At 35.9% G+C, this 16,350-nt stretch overlaps 1 protein-coding gene across 7 annotated transcripts in view; it reads right to left on the bottom strand.

Moving 5' to 3' along the window:
* DCAF6 (DDB1 and CUL4 associated factor 6) overlaps window positions 1-16,350 on the bottom strand; it is a 130,416-nt gene that overhangs the window by 40,452 nt on the left and 73,614 nt on the right. For 5 of the 7 annotated variants that reach the window (XR_005836355.1, XM_040636168.1, XM_040636169.1 and 2 more), the window contains one exon: window positions 11,361-11,420. The exons of the other annotated variants lie outside the window; for them this stretch is intronic. Coding sequence is in view for 4 of the 5 variants with exons in the window: in XM_040636168.1 (XP_040492102.1) it covers window positions 11,361-11,420 (60 nt within the window). In the remaining variant the exon portion in view is untranslated. The remainder of the gene's footprint in view (window positions 1-11,360; window positions 11,421-16,350) is intronic. 7 annotated transcript variants of the gene reach the window in all.

The following is a 16,350-nucleotide window of genomic DNA, read 5'->3' as shown; positions in this document are numbered from 1 at the left end:
AATTATAGAAGCAGAAGTTTTAAAAAGCCATTTAAATGCTCTATCAAAATTTTCTCTTGAGTAAAATTAAAGAGACAGACTTGAATGCTATAATTATAGGAATATAGTAAACAAAGAGCTGTTCAGAGGTCAAAATAGTGTAGAAAATACCTTATTTAAATGTATACAACAGCCCCCTCCCAGAAAGCAAGAAGCTTCCTGAGATGATCAATGTTAATTAAAACCTTCTTCCTTATGGTATCTACTTCAAAGTTATCATTTAATCTCTCATGAATATAATCTACATATTGTAAATCATGTAAAACATAGTGGTACTCATTGAATTTATAAAATGACTATAGTTGACAGAATTTGTACAGTTAGGTTGTTAATGAATTCACCAGCCCTGGGTAAAATTGGCCCATCGCTGTATAAACAGAATGCATGTACTCTTCTGTTAGCTACACAAACTTCAGGCCCCCGAGTCCAGTTCACTCCTTGAAGACTAAACATAAATAACGAACGCCTCTGGCAGAAACACCACACAAGGCAGAACTGAGGCATTAATGAAAATAACTATCCAAGATTTAGGGTTCATTTCCTGGTTTGTTCCAGCCTAACTTACTGGTTTGTTACTCTTCCTAATTTAATACTCCTTTTCGGGATCATATACATCCTGTCATGTTGAGTTTTCTCAGAAATGTAGACTCCTGGCTTACTAGTGAATTAATTCACATTTTTTTCCTGATAAAATACATATTTTAAGCTAGAAATGTCTAAGAAAAAGATTTTAAAAACTAAAAAATTAAATGTTTCATTTTTACTGCAGTTGAAAAAATATTTGTAACCATTTAAATTTTCCTTAACTTGCTCTATTTGTTAGAAGCTGGATCAGCAAACACAACCTAAAAACTGTATTATTCAAAGTCTTACTTATACAATGCACAGAAATATTAACTAAGATATTTCTTGCTTAACAGAAGTTTTAATTTAAGAGCCTTCAGGGTTAGAACTTCACCTAAACAAATGACTTTATATAAAAAAGCACCATTATAATAACAACTAAAATATATTAGGCATTACAATGTCCTAGGAGATACATGTATCCTTGTTTAAACCTTTGCTGCATATACCCCCATGTCCATTGTACGGATGATGAAACTGGTGATTCTGAGCTAGATTTTTTACTCTATAGTCATCTGGGCTTCCTTCTATGTGAAGTTCCTACTTGCTATACTGTCTTGGAAATAACTTGAAGACAAAAGTAGAAAATAAGATTGCTTAAATATTTCAGCTAAGAAATATCAATTGTTGGTGGTATTACTTCTCAGAAATGATGTCTAATTCATATCAGCAACATTAATATAACTGATAAAAGTTCTGGTAGCCCAAATTGTCACTTTGGCCCTGGAATGTTGAAAACTACACTGTATCTTCTTGCAGGGCCTAGAGATTGAACTATTTCTCCTTCCTTTAAAGACATTATAGGAGAATAAAATTAATTAAATTGTGGTGTTCTCAGCACAACGGCAGGGTAGTGGGGGGAAATCACTTTTAATTTGTTCAACGCTGTTAAAGCTTTAAGATTAAGACCAAATTTAAAAGATCCTCTCTAGATATGGTATAAAACCCCTTTCAGGTTAGCATACTGACTCAGGAAGAAACTTCAGAATTGTCTGGAATATAATTTGAAAGGAACTTCTCTGAACTTTACTTAATCAGATACTTTCTGGGCCTTTCACATATGAACCACAAGTACATTTCTGGCTTTGGGAATGCATATGTATACAAACCATTTAATCCATGCATTGACATTATGGAATTATAATCGTTTGTGGTTCTAAAAAAACATGCTCAAGGACATACAAAAAATTAAGTGTGCTAACAGTAGAACAAAACACACTATCTTGGTAACTAGGCTTGCATATCATCTAAATATTGATATGGATGTTATTTGGACTTTCAGCTAGAATATCCCTGGAGACCTAGCCTATATATAAATTTAAAGAATAATCAAAATGAAGATAATTAATGAGGATATGGCCACAATAATTTGTTTAGAGTCACTCTGCCCAACATCTTTTCTGCCGCTGGGACACTATCATAACTATATAATCATCCACTAATCACCCATAATAGCTTAGGTAAATTGGAGATAAGATAGAAATAGTATATTCTTTACTGAAAGTATTTCCTATTATGCAATGACCTTACTGACACCTCTCATTCCATTACGTTAAAAGTTTAAAAAAAAAATCCAATCTAAAAAGAAACTTTGTTTCTCTGAATTCTCTGAAAAAATGTAGACACATTAATGATATGGTTCAACTATCTTCCCATATTTTTCTTCCCAACTTACTTGCTTACACAGAAGAAAAGGCAAAATCTTAAATACAGTTTCTATAACAATGAAAAACTTCCATCTTTATAGGTCAAGAATCTGTAACTTTTCTGCAGACTTCAGACTACTGAATACCCAGTTCTTCCAATCATTTGTATAAGGAGGCAATTCTGATTCAAAGTGGAGAAACTATTTTTGGGAGTAGATTCTTTGCAGAAAACCCCTCTCTACCATACACACAACTGCAAGACACGGCATTTAATTCTAAAAATTAGTGTTCTCACTAGTGCAATCTGACTTTATACACTATGTTACGAAAGCCAAAACCAAACAAAGCACAACTTTAATACAGGTATTTCTTAGGAAATCCCTCTTATAAAATCTTTTGGAAGTAATATTCTGCTCAAATTTTCTTCCTGGCAATCAAATCTTAACCTTTATGTCAATTATACTAATTTTAATCCAAGAACCTTTTTCATCACATAACACAGACACGTAAATTGAACTTCAGCATGGGTTGGGGATATATACAGATTCAGACTGTGCCTGGTTTCATATTCCCAGTGACATTTAGAATTTATGGGTTGAAATGTAGTTGTCACTTCACCTAACGCTACCTACGCTCTCTCTCACTTGCTGCAGACCTGTGAGTCTTATAGCTCTCTGTGCAAAGAAGTCCCTATTCCTATTTCCCATTCAGTCTTGAGGGAGAACAGACAGGAAGAAAACAGGTAAAGATGCCCGCCCCATGTGGCATATAAGCCCTGCCAAAATCCTCACCCAGTATCTCTCTTTTCATAACTGTTTCCCCACGTATATTCTCTTTAAAAAAAAACAAACCTGTCATATACTGAACAGGTAAATATGTTAAAATGTGCTTCCAAATGAAAATGAACAAACGAGGTAGACAGCTTGGGAGAACACTCTCTTTACCCACGTTCCCCTCCAGCAACCATCCTCCGTGCCTATGGTTTCAAAATGCTTTTCTTATTTCACATCTCCCATTTCTTCACCTCCTGCTCTACTATGGCCTCTGTCTCTATCAGCCTGTGAAACTGCTCTCACTAATTTGATCAATCTCCTCCACGTTAATTTAGTGGAGAATTTCTGGAAACTACTTGTGACCTATCAGCAGCACTCACATACACAGTTCTCCTGCATTTGAGAGCTTCTCTTCTCTTAAGCTCATGATGTCGCACTGGTCCACTCTACCTTGACCTCTGTGGTTGCTCCTGCATTTCCTTTACCAGTTCCCTTCTAGCAAAATCTTCAATTTGCGAATTTTTCTGTTTTTTTCCTTTGAGACGTTTTAGCTATTTTTACTTCCTCCCCTCACTTTTTATATTCACCCTTGTCAATTTCATCTACTTTTATGGCCTCAATCACCATCATTATGCAGAAAATTTCCAATTTATTTCTTTAGCTCTGACATCTTTCTTTTATTTTAAAGGATTTTTCTCTCCCCCTCTTTTTTTTTTTTTTTTTTTAAGGAGGCTCCAGGCCCAACATAGAGCTTGAACTCATGACCTTGAGAGGCACCCCTGACATCTTTTCTAAGCTTCATATCCATACCATCAACAGCCCAACAGACTTTTCCACATGGGTGTCTCACACAGATAACTCAAAATCAACATATTCAAAACGAAGCCTGTGATTCCCACCTCCTTCTATGCATCCCCTCCCATACTTTACTTCTTTTCCAGGGTTACCTATTTAAGAAAGTATCCACCGACTTAACTATGCTCAATCAAAACTTAGGAGTCACCCCTGCAGCAGCTAGAAATGGCATCTGTACATCTCCATCGTTAACTCTCCCAAACAATCACAAATATGTGAAGACACATATGCTGACCCTGCTCCCTCCAACCAGCTTGCCATTACTAGACCACCCCCATAGAGAAATTCTGCAGTTGTTACTGCAGTTTACACTTTGGACTCCTCCTCAATCCCTTGCCTAATCTGACTATTATCAAATCCTGTTTATTCTATAGCATAGATATTTATTTAATCTCTTCATTCTCTTTCCATACTTCTATCATCAGGTCAAAATCTTTATTACCACGAGAACTTCCTAAGTGATTTGGTCTCTAGTCAACTCACCAGAACCTATTCAGAACAAAGCAGATCAGGCCATACTCTATTTTAAATACTTCCTTAGCTTCCTACTGTTGTTAAAATAAAATCCAAAACCTTAAAATGTCCCAAAGGTCCTTCTTAATCTGGGCTCCAGCTATCTCTTGAAGCTACACGCACTCCAGCCACACCGGGATTCCTCCGGTCACGCTAACGTGATTATCTCAGAGCCTCTCCACATGCTATTCATGCTTCCCTGTACTCTCGCCCCCTTCACCTAATTTACTCATACTCACCTTTCAGAGCTCAGCTTAAATGTCTCATCCTTATGGATGCCTCACTTAGCCCCCCTACCAGAAGAGATGAAGACTCACATGTTTCCCAACGAAACTTGTTATTTCCTCTTTTACAACACTCATCACACTTACATTTATTTTTTTACCATCTGTCTTTACTGTTAGATGCATAGCAGTTACGATCACAGATGGCAGAGCCAGGCTTGGGTTTGAACCACATGTATAACACTTACAGTATGTGACCTCAGGCAAGTTTCTTAACCTCTCTTTGCCTCAGTTTCCTCATCTGGAAAATGAGAATAAACAGTACCTACTGTATAAGGTTGTGGTGTGGATTAAATAAAGTAACATATAAAAATTGCTCAAAGTAATGTTTGGCACAAAGACTATGCAATATAAGTGTCTCCACTATTATTATTATGGTTAATCAACTCTACTGTTATTATTAACACTGTTAGTGCTAATCAACGCTATGTTCCAAGGCCGGGAGTGTTCGCTTTATTCATTCATGCATCCTAGTGCTGAGCCCAGTACTTGCCACAGGTAAAAAGAGATAATAATGAGTTGAATTAATGACAGAGACATACAAATACGGCTCCATCACTTATTTCTCTCGTCCTTACATATTTCTTGGAGTCTTGGTTTCTTCATCAGTAAAATGAGGATATTATTACTCATTGTATTAGAACACATGAGATAACACATGTGAATTTTTAACACAATGCTAGCCATACACTAAAAACTCAATAAATGCCAGTTATTTTTATCACACACAATTCAAAGTTAGAAGACAATTTAACTGGATATATAGACAGATACTGATTTGGTTAGGATAAGAGTGAACAAGTGAACATATGCAATAAAAATGAAACAGGGTTTAACCTCCAAAAGATCAAATCTATCACTAATGGGAAGAATACAGACTTGGTGGCTGAGGAAAGGAGGACTAGTTGCTCCATTCTAAGGAATGAAGTGATAATTAGTTCTAAGTAATATAAAAAAAATCAAGAATGAAATCTAACTTCACTAACTTATTTTTTCTCTAGAATTTAAGATACGGTATTTACAGATATATTCCAGTGTGATGAATACTGAATTTATACTTCCCATTAACAGAATAGGCTTCAATAATTAGATATTTATTTAATAAAAAAAGGAACTGTCAAAGTACACTTAATGTACTTAGTGTACACAAAGTACACTAAAATATTCCTTGAGGTAATATTGTCAAGATGTTACTAAAATGAAATTTTAATTGGGTGACCTTAGGGGAATGCATACTTAATGTACGAGAGGTCCCACTTTCCCATTTCCCATCTACCCTACTGGAGTTAGTAAGACCATTTCACTGGTTCCTGGTAACCCACAAGCTTCATTCTCTAAGATAACATTTTATCAACATCAAAAGAAGCCTGCTTTTGTATGATATGTACAGTGGAGGGGTAACATTTATATTTCTAAGGCTACAGATTAGTGTGTCTGACAGATACGCAACTGCCCATAGGCATAATTTTCAAATGTAACAGCATTATCAACTTCCACTTAATGATTATCACTGTAACAAATATAAAGCAACTTGCTTGAGTCATGGCCAAAATTTAAAACTCAGGCAAGATGATTTTCTTATACCCTGTCAAAAATTTAAAGTTAAGGTCATAGGTTTCTTTTGTTGTTTTAATAGGGTAAAATCGCTGACCTAAGTATTTTTAACAGAAAAAAAAAGTGTTTATTTTCATAATATCAATGGGCACAGGAAAAAATGCCATACAGTAGGCGTAACATAATCATAGATCTAAATAAAAAGAAACACCAGAACTACTCATTAAAACACCATTCAAACTAAACAAAACACAGGACAGGTATCATTGTGCTTACTCAAAAGGAGTTTCTAATTAGCACAGAAAGGCTGTCAATGTATGTGCGCAAAGCCCTATATTTGCAGAATAGTGGAAAGCATTTTACAACAGAATAAAAACAATGTGCATGTTGTGCACTTATTTCCTTGAAAGTTTGTTTCTTTACAAAGTATTCTGATAAAAGAAATTAACTATTGAGGCAACCAGGCAGCTTGCATTTATGACTCTGAAGGTTTAGACTAAATATATGTTTATCAAATGTTGTGCTTTTGTCAAAAATGCAAGATAAACAAAACAGTGACTTCAATCAACCAGTTCAATAACGTGTATATAAACATTGAAAGAAAACAAATTTTTCAGTGAAGCAAGTCCATTACAATTTTTTTAAAAAAATTCTTTTTTAAATATTTTATTTGTAAGTAACCTCTATCCCCAATGTGAAACACAAACTTACAACCCTTAGATCAAGATTCGTGTGCTCTACCGACTGAGCCAGCCAGGCATCCCAATTTTAAAATTTTGATTAGTAACATTTTTATCCCCAATAAAGAAACCTGTGAACTACTATGGGAAACTAAACAACATGTCAAAGTATCAGAGGGCTTATGAGACGAACACGGTCAGGTAAAAAAAAAAAAAAAAAACTGAATTATCAATTAAAAAAATCTAAGTGTCTCTTTAAAAGTATGAATAAGAAATTAAAAATACGGTTAAACAATCCTTAAAGATATACTCAGAAAGAAAACTTATTAAATGTACTTTTCCCATTCTACAGGGTAAAATGGAGAACAAGAGTCTTGGCAAAATTAAAACTTGAAATAAGAGCATTATCTGAGGATATCCACTATCCCCTATACCTTTGACTTCTTCCACAAGGAGTCTTCCTTATTTGATATACATGCTCAGTTTTATACACACCCTCTGCTCCTGGGGTCCGGCTTAGCAGAGTGATTACTGGCTCTACAGATGTGAGCGTGAATCCCAGCTCCTTCCCTCATTGGCTGTATAACCTTGGCAAGTAGTTCATCATCCTTCTCTCTTACTCTGCTTTTACAATCTCTAATTCAGAGCAATGTTATAATAATTAAGTAACACAATGCACACAAGCCTTAGGTTCAGTCTTTCATGTATTAAAAAGTTTTAAAATAATGTTTACAAATCAATGAAGAAAAGAATGTAAACTTAAAAAAAAAAAAAAAAAGCTCAGTTTTGAAACTATACCCCTGTTCCAGACATTACCTGTCCTCTATCTTTTTTTTCAGTTGAGCTTATTGGAAGATCATCTACATACCAATATTTCCACCTTTAAAAAAAAAAAAAATCTTTCATCTCCAACCGCTGCTAGCTATCTGGCTTCTGCCTCCACCGTACCACTGAAACTGCAAGGACACAGCAATGGGTAACCTACATATTACCAAAGTCCAAAAACATTTCTCAGTCCTTTGCATATTTGACATTGCTGCTTCACATGTCACTGCTGACCAGCTCCTCCTTGAACTTTTCTTTTCCCCTGACTTTGCATTCTTTCTGCCTTGCCAATTTCTCTGTTCATTCCTTTTCTGTCTCCTTAGTTAGATCCTTTTCTCTGCTTGCTCTTGTAGCATGGACTCCCCCCTTTCACTGTAGCCTCTTTTCCTAGACAGTCTCATCCGCTCCCCTGGTTTCAACTGCTCTCTGTAAATGGATGATTCTTAATGTTTATCTCCACCTCAGGCCTCTCCAGTGACACCCCCCGCCGAAACATCCATCCATCCAACTGCCTATAACATTTCTCCACTTGGATATCTCAAGGTACTTCAAACTCAACACATCAAGAAAATCTCATGTGTTCCGCCTCCCCAACCAGCTGATTCTCCTGAAATCCCTATCTTGGTTGATGGTATCACTATTACCCTCAAGTCGCCTGGATATGGTTCCCTTATTCATTTTTAACTACTCAGTCTCAAAGTTCCATCAATTCTGTCTCTTAAATATTTAAAAAATCTGTCCACTCTTCTCATTTCCCACCACTATCTGCCTTAGCTTGGACGCTGTACCATCTCTCACCTGGACTACTGTAACAGCCCCTTACATGGGTTTTGCAGTTTTCAATCTTACCCCCTTCCAATCAACTATCTATAATCCTTACAAAATCATCTTTCCAATACATAAAGCTGGTTCTGCTTCTCCCAAGCTGAAACAATGTCTATGGTATTCCACTGCTTGAAGAATTCATTCACTCCCTCATTTAACAGATATTTATTGTTGAACGTATAACAGATATGGTGTTAGTTAGGCACTGAGTGTAACAGTGAATGAAAGCAATATTTAGAGAATATAGGCATCAAACAACCCTTAAATGTATGATCACAAATTCTGACAAATGCAATGAAGAAAAATAGGTCACAAAGAGAAAAAGAGGGGAGAATTACTTCAAATTAAAATGTCATATTGTTTTTGAGAAAGAAATTTCTAACTGGGATTTGATGAGTAGCAGTTGCTGTAGGGAAAAGGACTTTGGTAGAGGGAATAACGTATATAACGCTTTTGAGAGGGAAAGAAGCATGGACTAAAAGCAGACCTGTTTGTTAAGAGCTGAGTAAGTGAGGGAGGGGTGGCCTGAGATAAGGCTGGAGAGACAAGGGCCAAGAGGTCATGAAGGGCTCTATAAACCAAGGTATGGGTTTAGGTTGTTTTGAAGGGCAAAGGGATACAATTAAAAAGCTGTAGGTAGATGAAGGACATGATTAGGTTTCTGTTTTTAAAAGTCCACTCTGGCTGTTGCTGTGGAGCAGGCTATATGGCCTGAGTGGGAACAAGGAGCCAGGGTGAGAGGTGATTTCATTAGTTCAGGTGAGAAAGACAGTGGTGGGCAGTTTCTCCAATTTTTATGAAAGTTATTTTTAAGTAATACAAGGCTGGGATGTAGAAGTCCCCAGTACTTTAAAAGATGTAATCCTGCTAAACAAAAAGGCACATAAAAAAAGCTCAGGATTTAATTCATTTGGGTAGACTATTCACCTTTAAAATATTTCTGCTCAGAGGACGTATTACGCCGTTCACTGACAATGTTCTACTACAATACAGCTTCTGCCAAGCCCGCTCAATATTTGCCCTTTTATATAACACTTCTACTTATATGACTACAAGGCATATCATAATTAACGCCAGAAAAACAAAGAACCTCTTGACTTCTGCCTCCAACAAGTCTACCCTATTTAAGTGACATCATCATTCACCCAGGCCTTGATCCAAAAATCTGAGAGTTATCCTTTATTCATCTCTTTCTGCCATATCCCATAGCATAAGTAAATTAAGTACGAACTAAACTGAATAAAATAGTCAATGTAATCTATGGAAATTATTCTATGTGATGAACAGAATATGAATCTGGCTACAAACTCTCTGGTAGTGATACACTATTTACATTCATATATCCTTACAAAAAAAGATTATTTGATTAGAGAGCAGATTTAAACAATAGTACAATATAGTATAATATGATATAATTGTACTTTGCCTTAAGGGAATTATTCATCACTGTTAATACCTCTACAATAAATATATATAGATAAAACATGCTTAATTTCTTACTTCTCAAATTCATTTACCAACTCATTCATCATTCATTCATTCTCAAGAACAGAAAAACCTCCAGCAACACTTGTCACCTCAGGTCTACAGAGAATAATTTAAGATCAGAAGTAATTTATTTTAAAATTAGTTTCTGAATATGTCTACAAGAAGAGAGCTAAAATTAGATCTATTTCACACTACTTCAGCAATATTTAATTTCCCAAATACTACCAGCAAATGAGTCATCCTACGTGTGTAAACTTGCAGCCAACTAAAGCTTATGGCCTTAGGGTGGAGCTATTTTTTCCCCAATTTTTGGAAAAATATTTATAAAGTCTATTAAAGGATCATCTGTCTTTTTAAATAGAGAAAAATGAATATTATTTAAGTTATTTTTGATAATTTAACATCAACATTTTTTTACCCTCTGCATCACAACACATTTAGCATCGGGCAGGGAGTTCTGAGGGGCAACAGGAAAGCTGTTTGCCCTAATTCTAAAAGCCTGTTTAGTTTTTTATAGTCTTCCTCTTTCGATCTCTCTTATCAGCTTCCCCTTCTTATTGTCAGCATGTCTTCCTCTACCAACCCATCTCTGCTGTATTTGCTCTGCTAATAAAAAAGCCTGATAAATAAGTAACCTGTCTACCTCATGAGGCTATGCTCATAGCTTTCAGGCTGATTTCATTCCTCTCCCACCACAAAAAAGTACAAGCGCTAGAGGAAGCTATTTTCCCTTCTGATTGATGGCTCCAAAGCTGATCTCTGAGTTCATAACTGTATTCCTTACAGTTAAAGGTTTCAGGAGTTTGACCACTGGATAAGTGAGACATAAAACCAAGTATCGTTATGATAGCCATTTGGTAATACAGAATATTACTGTATAATATAACCTTTTCTAAATCAGCCACTAGGTAATATGGTAACCTCACATTCACAATTCTACACAATTTTATGATATCTAGAATTTTAAAAAATGGATATAGCTTATATCCATTACAATATTATTATAAAAAGAGAATTTAAAGTTGGCGTAAGGGACCAAAGGTAGAAATTAACTTAGTTTATGTAGAAAATAATTTGTACAGGCCAAGGAGGACCTTTGTACACAATATCACCTAGGGTAATTTAGCCCACAAAATATTGACTATTAGACCATAATCAAAATGAAATGCTATGAAAAAGTGAGAGAGAGCTTGGTTTATGCATTGCAATAAAACTATGGATGGATGGGCATAGCGCATCTCCTGTTGCACGCACCCTGTTGCTCGTCAAGTGACATGGATCCGAGCTGTTTGTTAACCACAGAAGAAGGAGAATCTGAAACAAAAATGAGATTTCAACTTAAAAGTAAGCAGCAGAAAACTGCACAGCAATGTCATGATCAACTCTAAGCTTAAGAAACAAATGTACAAGGGTAGGGAACAGAAGTAAGTACTGTGGTATATTTCCCAAGCAGTGAGTAAGCGGGGCCATGTGCTTAAGATAGGTTATTCCACGCAAGCATTTAGCAACGTTGAGAATGAGTTAAGAAAATATTCTTCTACTTCCATGCATATACCTTTTATCAAATTCAAATTTAGCACAGGCACAAGGTACAAGGTAGATAAAACAGAACTAGAGTATCTCCTTCCCTAAACAGAAGACTCCTTCCCCTTCTCAAACCCCTTTTCCAGCTCCTTAAAGATGGCTTTCCTTCTGGACTGGAGGATTCAAAGCATGAAATGAGATGCTTGCTACACTTTGCTAGATGTTGGTTGTTGTACCTTGAGCTGAAAACAGGAGCTCAAGTGAAGATGTCAGACAAAGAAAACGGTTTATAAGAGAAAAATTCAATGAAGTAATTGCCATACAGAAACACAGATAATTTTTAGAACTCTAACATATATTGTGCAGATTAAAACCGTACTCTGTTGAAGGCTTAGGTTTCTCTAGGGGTCTGGTGGGAAAAGAAAAAGAGAGGAAAGGAGTAGGCTCAATGGTCTGAGCTTCATGCTTTCCACCCTGGCTTTAAATAGAACATTCAATTTTTTATCCTTTTGATGCACTGAATTTCTGTGTAAGAATTTGTCTGATAAATGCATTCTATTATTTGGAAAACACTGATATAAAGAAAGGCAGCATGATAAAATGAAAAGAGCACTGGTCTGGAGTTAGTGAGTTTTGATTCTAAACCTGGTTCTGACAATAATTAGCTATGTGACATTTTTAGATCTAAGCTTCTCCTTTCTTCCTGGTCATCCTAGGGACCTAGTAACCTAAGCAAGGTCCTTGGGAATAGAAGGAGGTGGCTACCAAGTCCTGGCTTAGGTTCTAGTGTCCAATAGGACGATATGAAAAGGGAATATGTGGATAAGGAGCACAGCTCTCTCCTAAATGTAAGAATAATTCCTGGTTTCTAATATCCTGTGCTCCAGTTCTTAGCAAATATTAATAAAACAAAAACCTTGCACTTTTGGATAATCACCAGTTTCTATTCATCACAGCTTTATTCCTCCAAAAGTAGAGAAAATATTTTAAATAGAGACTGTCCTTAACTTGATAGCTAAGTAGTTTTCCAATATATCCTGGATTCTTAACAATCTTATATCACTTGATTGCTTCAATTTCTACATTTAAAAGTCTGAATCTTGCTACTGGGACCACTGCTATCAACTTTAAATTGTCTACCTTCTGATACAACCTGTTTGCTCAGAGACTTTGGTATGACTGGATTTTGATAAAGCATAACCATCATATGAATAACAGCTCTGACCTATCCTTACTTATCACCTCTTCATCAGAACATTCAGTTCAACAAATCTGTACAACACAAAAAAGAAAGAAAAAATGACAGTATTTCAATCAGGTCCTGATTCTATCCATGCTTTCCTTCCCTTTATAAGACTTCTCGTTTAGCCATTTTAGAGCTAGATACAGCATTCCTACCTATGTTGTTTTTCAAGAACAGATAAGCTGGCCTTTACAGAAAATCAAAATTATATTCCCTACAGTAAAGAAAAACATAACAAGAATTTGAGTCACAGAGAAATAAATATTGGAAAATCCTCCTAGAAAGTATCTTATGAAATATTTTTTGTCTCTCTATATTCGTTATACATTTCACTGTGCTCTCATTTATAAATAAGAGCCCTCAGAAAACTATCAACTCTCCAGGTAATCTTTTATCAAATATTTAATTTTTCCATAAATATTATGTAATTTTCCCATAAATATTATGTAATGTAAATCTTATTATAAAATAAAGTGCATCTTATTTATTTTTTTAAAGAGAGTTTAGGAAAGAACATGTCTTTAAAAAACACATTGATGAAGGACCTAGAATGCTGTCATTGCCTCAAAATTATATATTTTCAATCTCTTTAATGATTCAAAATATTAACAAAGTTTATGTTAAAATAGACAGTATTAAACGAAAAGGGTTTCCTTATTAGCTTTACAACCTGTCACAATTCTACGTATCTGGGGAATTATTTGTTGTTCCTCCCATCTTGATAAATCAATCTTTAAGAAGAAATCCTTCTTGATCATTGTTCTATTCTATTTTTAATCTTGGGTACCATGCAACTGATTTCGGAAGGATTATTTTCTTGTCACATAAACATCTGAAGTAATGTTTTTATACCACAAGATAGTCATAAATACAATACCCATAACTTCTAACTTACAGAAATATTTCCAACTATTAATTCAATGCTGACTGCTTCCGTTGTTTGCATGCTCTACTCCATTTCCCCGTAAAATATCTTCCAGAAAGCACCATTACAAAGTAAAAGCAGACCATATGGTCTACTGATAATTTATTGCAACATGAAATACGGTTGGCCCACTTATTGGAAGTATTTAGAATTATTAATATTATTTTTAAGGTAGAGCTAAACTTTAGGCAAAAACAGGCAAAAACTTATTCAGTGCTGAGCTCAAGGTGTCTCAGGGCCAATTTCTGTATATTTAAAAAAAAAATTTGTGTTTTGGTCTTGAAAAAACTCTTTAGTGGGGCGCCTGGTGGCTCAGACGTTAAGCGTCTGCCTTCAGCTCAGGGCGTGATCCCAGGGTCCTGGGATCGAGCCCCACATCAGGCTCCTCCGCTGGGAGCCTGCTTCTTCCTCCCCCACACCCCCTGCCTGTGTTCCCTCTCTCGCTGGCTGTCTCTCTCTCTCTCTGTTAAATAAATAAATAAAATCTTTTAAAAAAAGAAAAAACTCTTTAGAATTTTCTAAATTTTCTCATTAGAACTTTTTCAATTGTAGACAAAATAAGGAATTATAGTCGTAAAGGTAAATAACAAGTACTCATCAGCCAGACTTCTGGGTTCAATTCTGGCTTTTCTACTCAGTAATACTGTAATCCTGGACAAGCCATTTAAGGTCTGTATGTCTCAGTTTCTCCATCTGTAAAATGCGGATCATCACAGTATCTACCACATACTATTCTTGTGAAGACTTAATGAGGTGATTCATGTAAACTACTTAGATAGCATCTAGGAGAAGGTCAATTAATGTTATTATTACTTGCCTGTTTTTCAGAAACATGATATTGAATGAGAAATAATGATAGGAAGCTGTTCTGAAAACTACGGAGCATATTCCCATGTCTGAAGAGCTCAGGAGTCTGTCATTACAGGTAGCTAAGGACTTAAGAACTAGATCAACATCATATCTGATTTACTAACTACTTATGCTATAAACACTAAAAACAGGATCAAATGCTTCCATCTGAGAAGTGCTACATGGGACTGTCGTCACGGGACAGTGGGGAACTGGATGTTGTATAGAGCCTGCTTGCACAGGATCGGGTAAGTGCTGATTTTTTCCAATATGGCTCAGTTTTGAAAAGCCCTTTTTCAAAAATAATCACCAATGTTTTATACCCTTTTGGGGTATAAAAATTACTTTTTTCTTTTCCAATCAGCAAAACCGTGCCATAAAGTGAAAAAACAGTTCCTACCTGCCCCTCTCTAGGCTGGCTCCATGCTCCAGTGGGGCTCTGTGGTGGTCGAGCCAGTACAGCGGACTCCACAGGGGGTTGTCACTCTGAGCAGGAGCCAGCAACCCATGACTTCGGGGGACCTGAAATGGAAAAAAAGAGTTGGGTTTAAAATCAGCAAGACGCTGACTGCCTCTGCCATAGCCGTTTATGGCATCTGTCTTTATAGCTCACTCAGAACCCTGAATGCTGTCAAGTGTATACGGCTGTGATATGAGGTAATTTTGAGGTATTAAGTGAAAGATACTATAATTAAGATAGTACATTATGATGTGCACGGCTCTACTTAGAAGTATAAAAATTTTATACAGTATTGTCTACCCCATCCTTATGCTCTCTGTAAATTATGGCAGGCCACACTATCTAAATCAATCGATAATTGGGAAACTGAGACATAAAGCAGCCAAATGACCTGTCCAAGCTCATCTAGTCATAGGAACAGGACAAGAACTCAACCAGTCCAGTACCCGAGTAGTAATCTGATGAAGGCAAATTCACCTCTCTGATTAAAGAGAGATCACTGAAAGCCTAGAAGTAAGTTATGATGTATTTTCTAAAAGCCTAGAAAAAAATGTAGTTTTGTTTTTAGCTAAAAAAAGAAGTAAAAATATTTTAAAGTAATATATTCTGACTTTGAAAAATGAAATTTTTAGATCAATAACCATAATACAGAAACAATATTGTAATTATTCATTAAGAACATGTTTTAATTATTATTCAAATAAAACCTATCTCCCTGTTGAATTTCATAAATTTAATTCCTATTCTGTATTTTTATAACTTGTGTGTTCTGAAAAGATAAACTTTCCATGAAGCCTATTCATTTTTCCTCATATCCAAGATTTACTAAGTGGACAAAATATATAGATTTTATTGGTTGTTTTATGTAACAAACTATGCATGATTTAACTTTTTCTTATTTAATTACTAAATAGCATTCCTGCGAGGACAAGAATAAAAGCAGCATTATGAAATGAACCCAGGACATGTCACAGATTAGACCTATTAGGGTCTCCTATGAATGCTGTGTTAAAAGCGTATGATACAGAGGGGCACCTGGGTGGCTCAGTCGTTAAGCATCTGCCTTCGGCCCAGGGAGTGATCCCAGGGTCCTGGGATCGAGCCCCGGCATCAAGCTCCCTGATCAGCGGGAAGCCTGCTTCTCCCTCTCCCACTCCCCCCTGCTTGTATTCCCTCTCTCGCTGGCTATCTCTCTCTCTGTCAAATAAATTAAAAAATCTTAAAAAAAAAAAAAAAAAAAAAA

This window comes from Ursus maritimus, unplaced genomic scaffold, assembly GCF_017311325.1.
Source record: "Ursus maritimus isolate PB19 unplaced genomic scaffold, ASM1731132v1 scaffold_2, whole genome shotgun sequence".
Classification (NCBI taxonomy): Eukaryota; Metazoa; Chordata; class Mammalia; order Carnivora; family Ursidae; genus Ursus; species Ursus maritimus.
The sequence above is the reverse complement of the archived record's forward strand: the minus strand, read 5'-3'. Positions and strand labels throughout refer to the sequence as shown.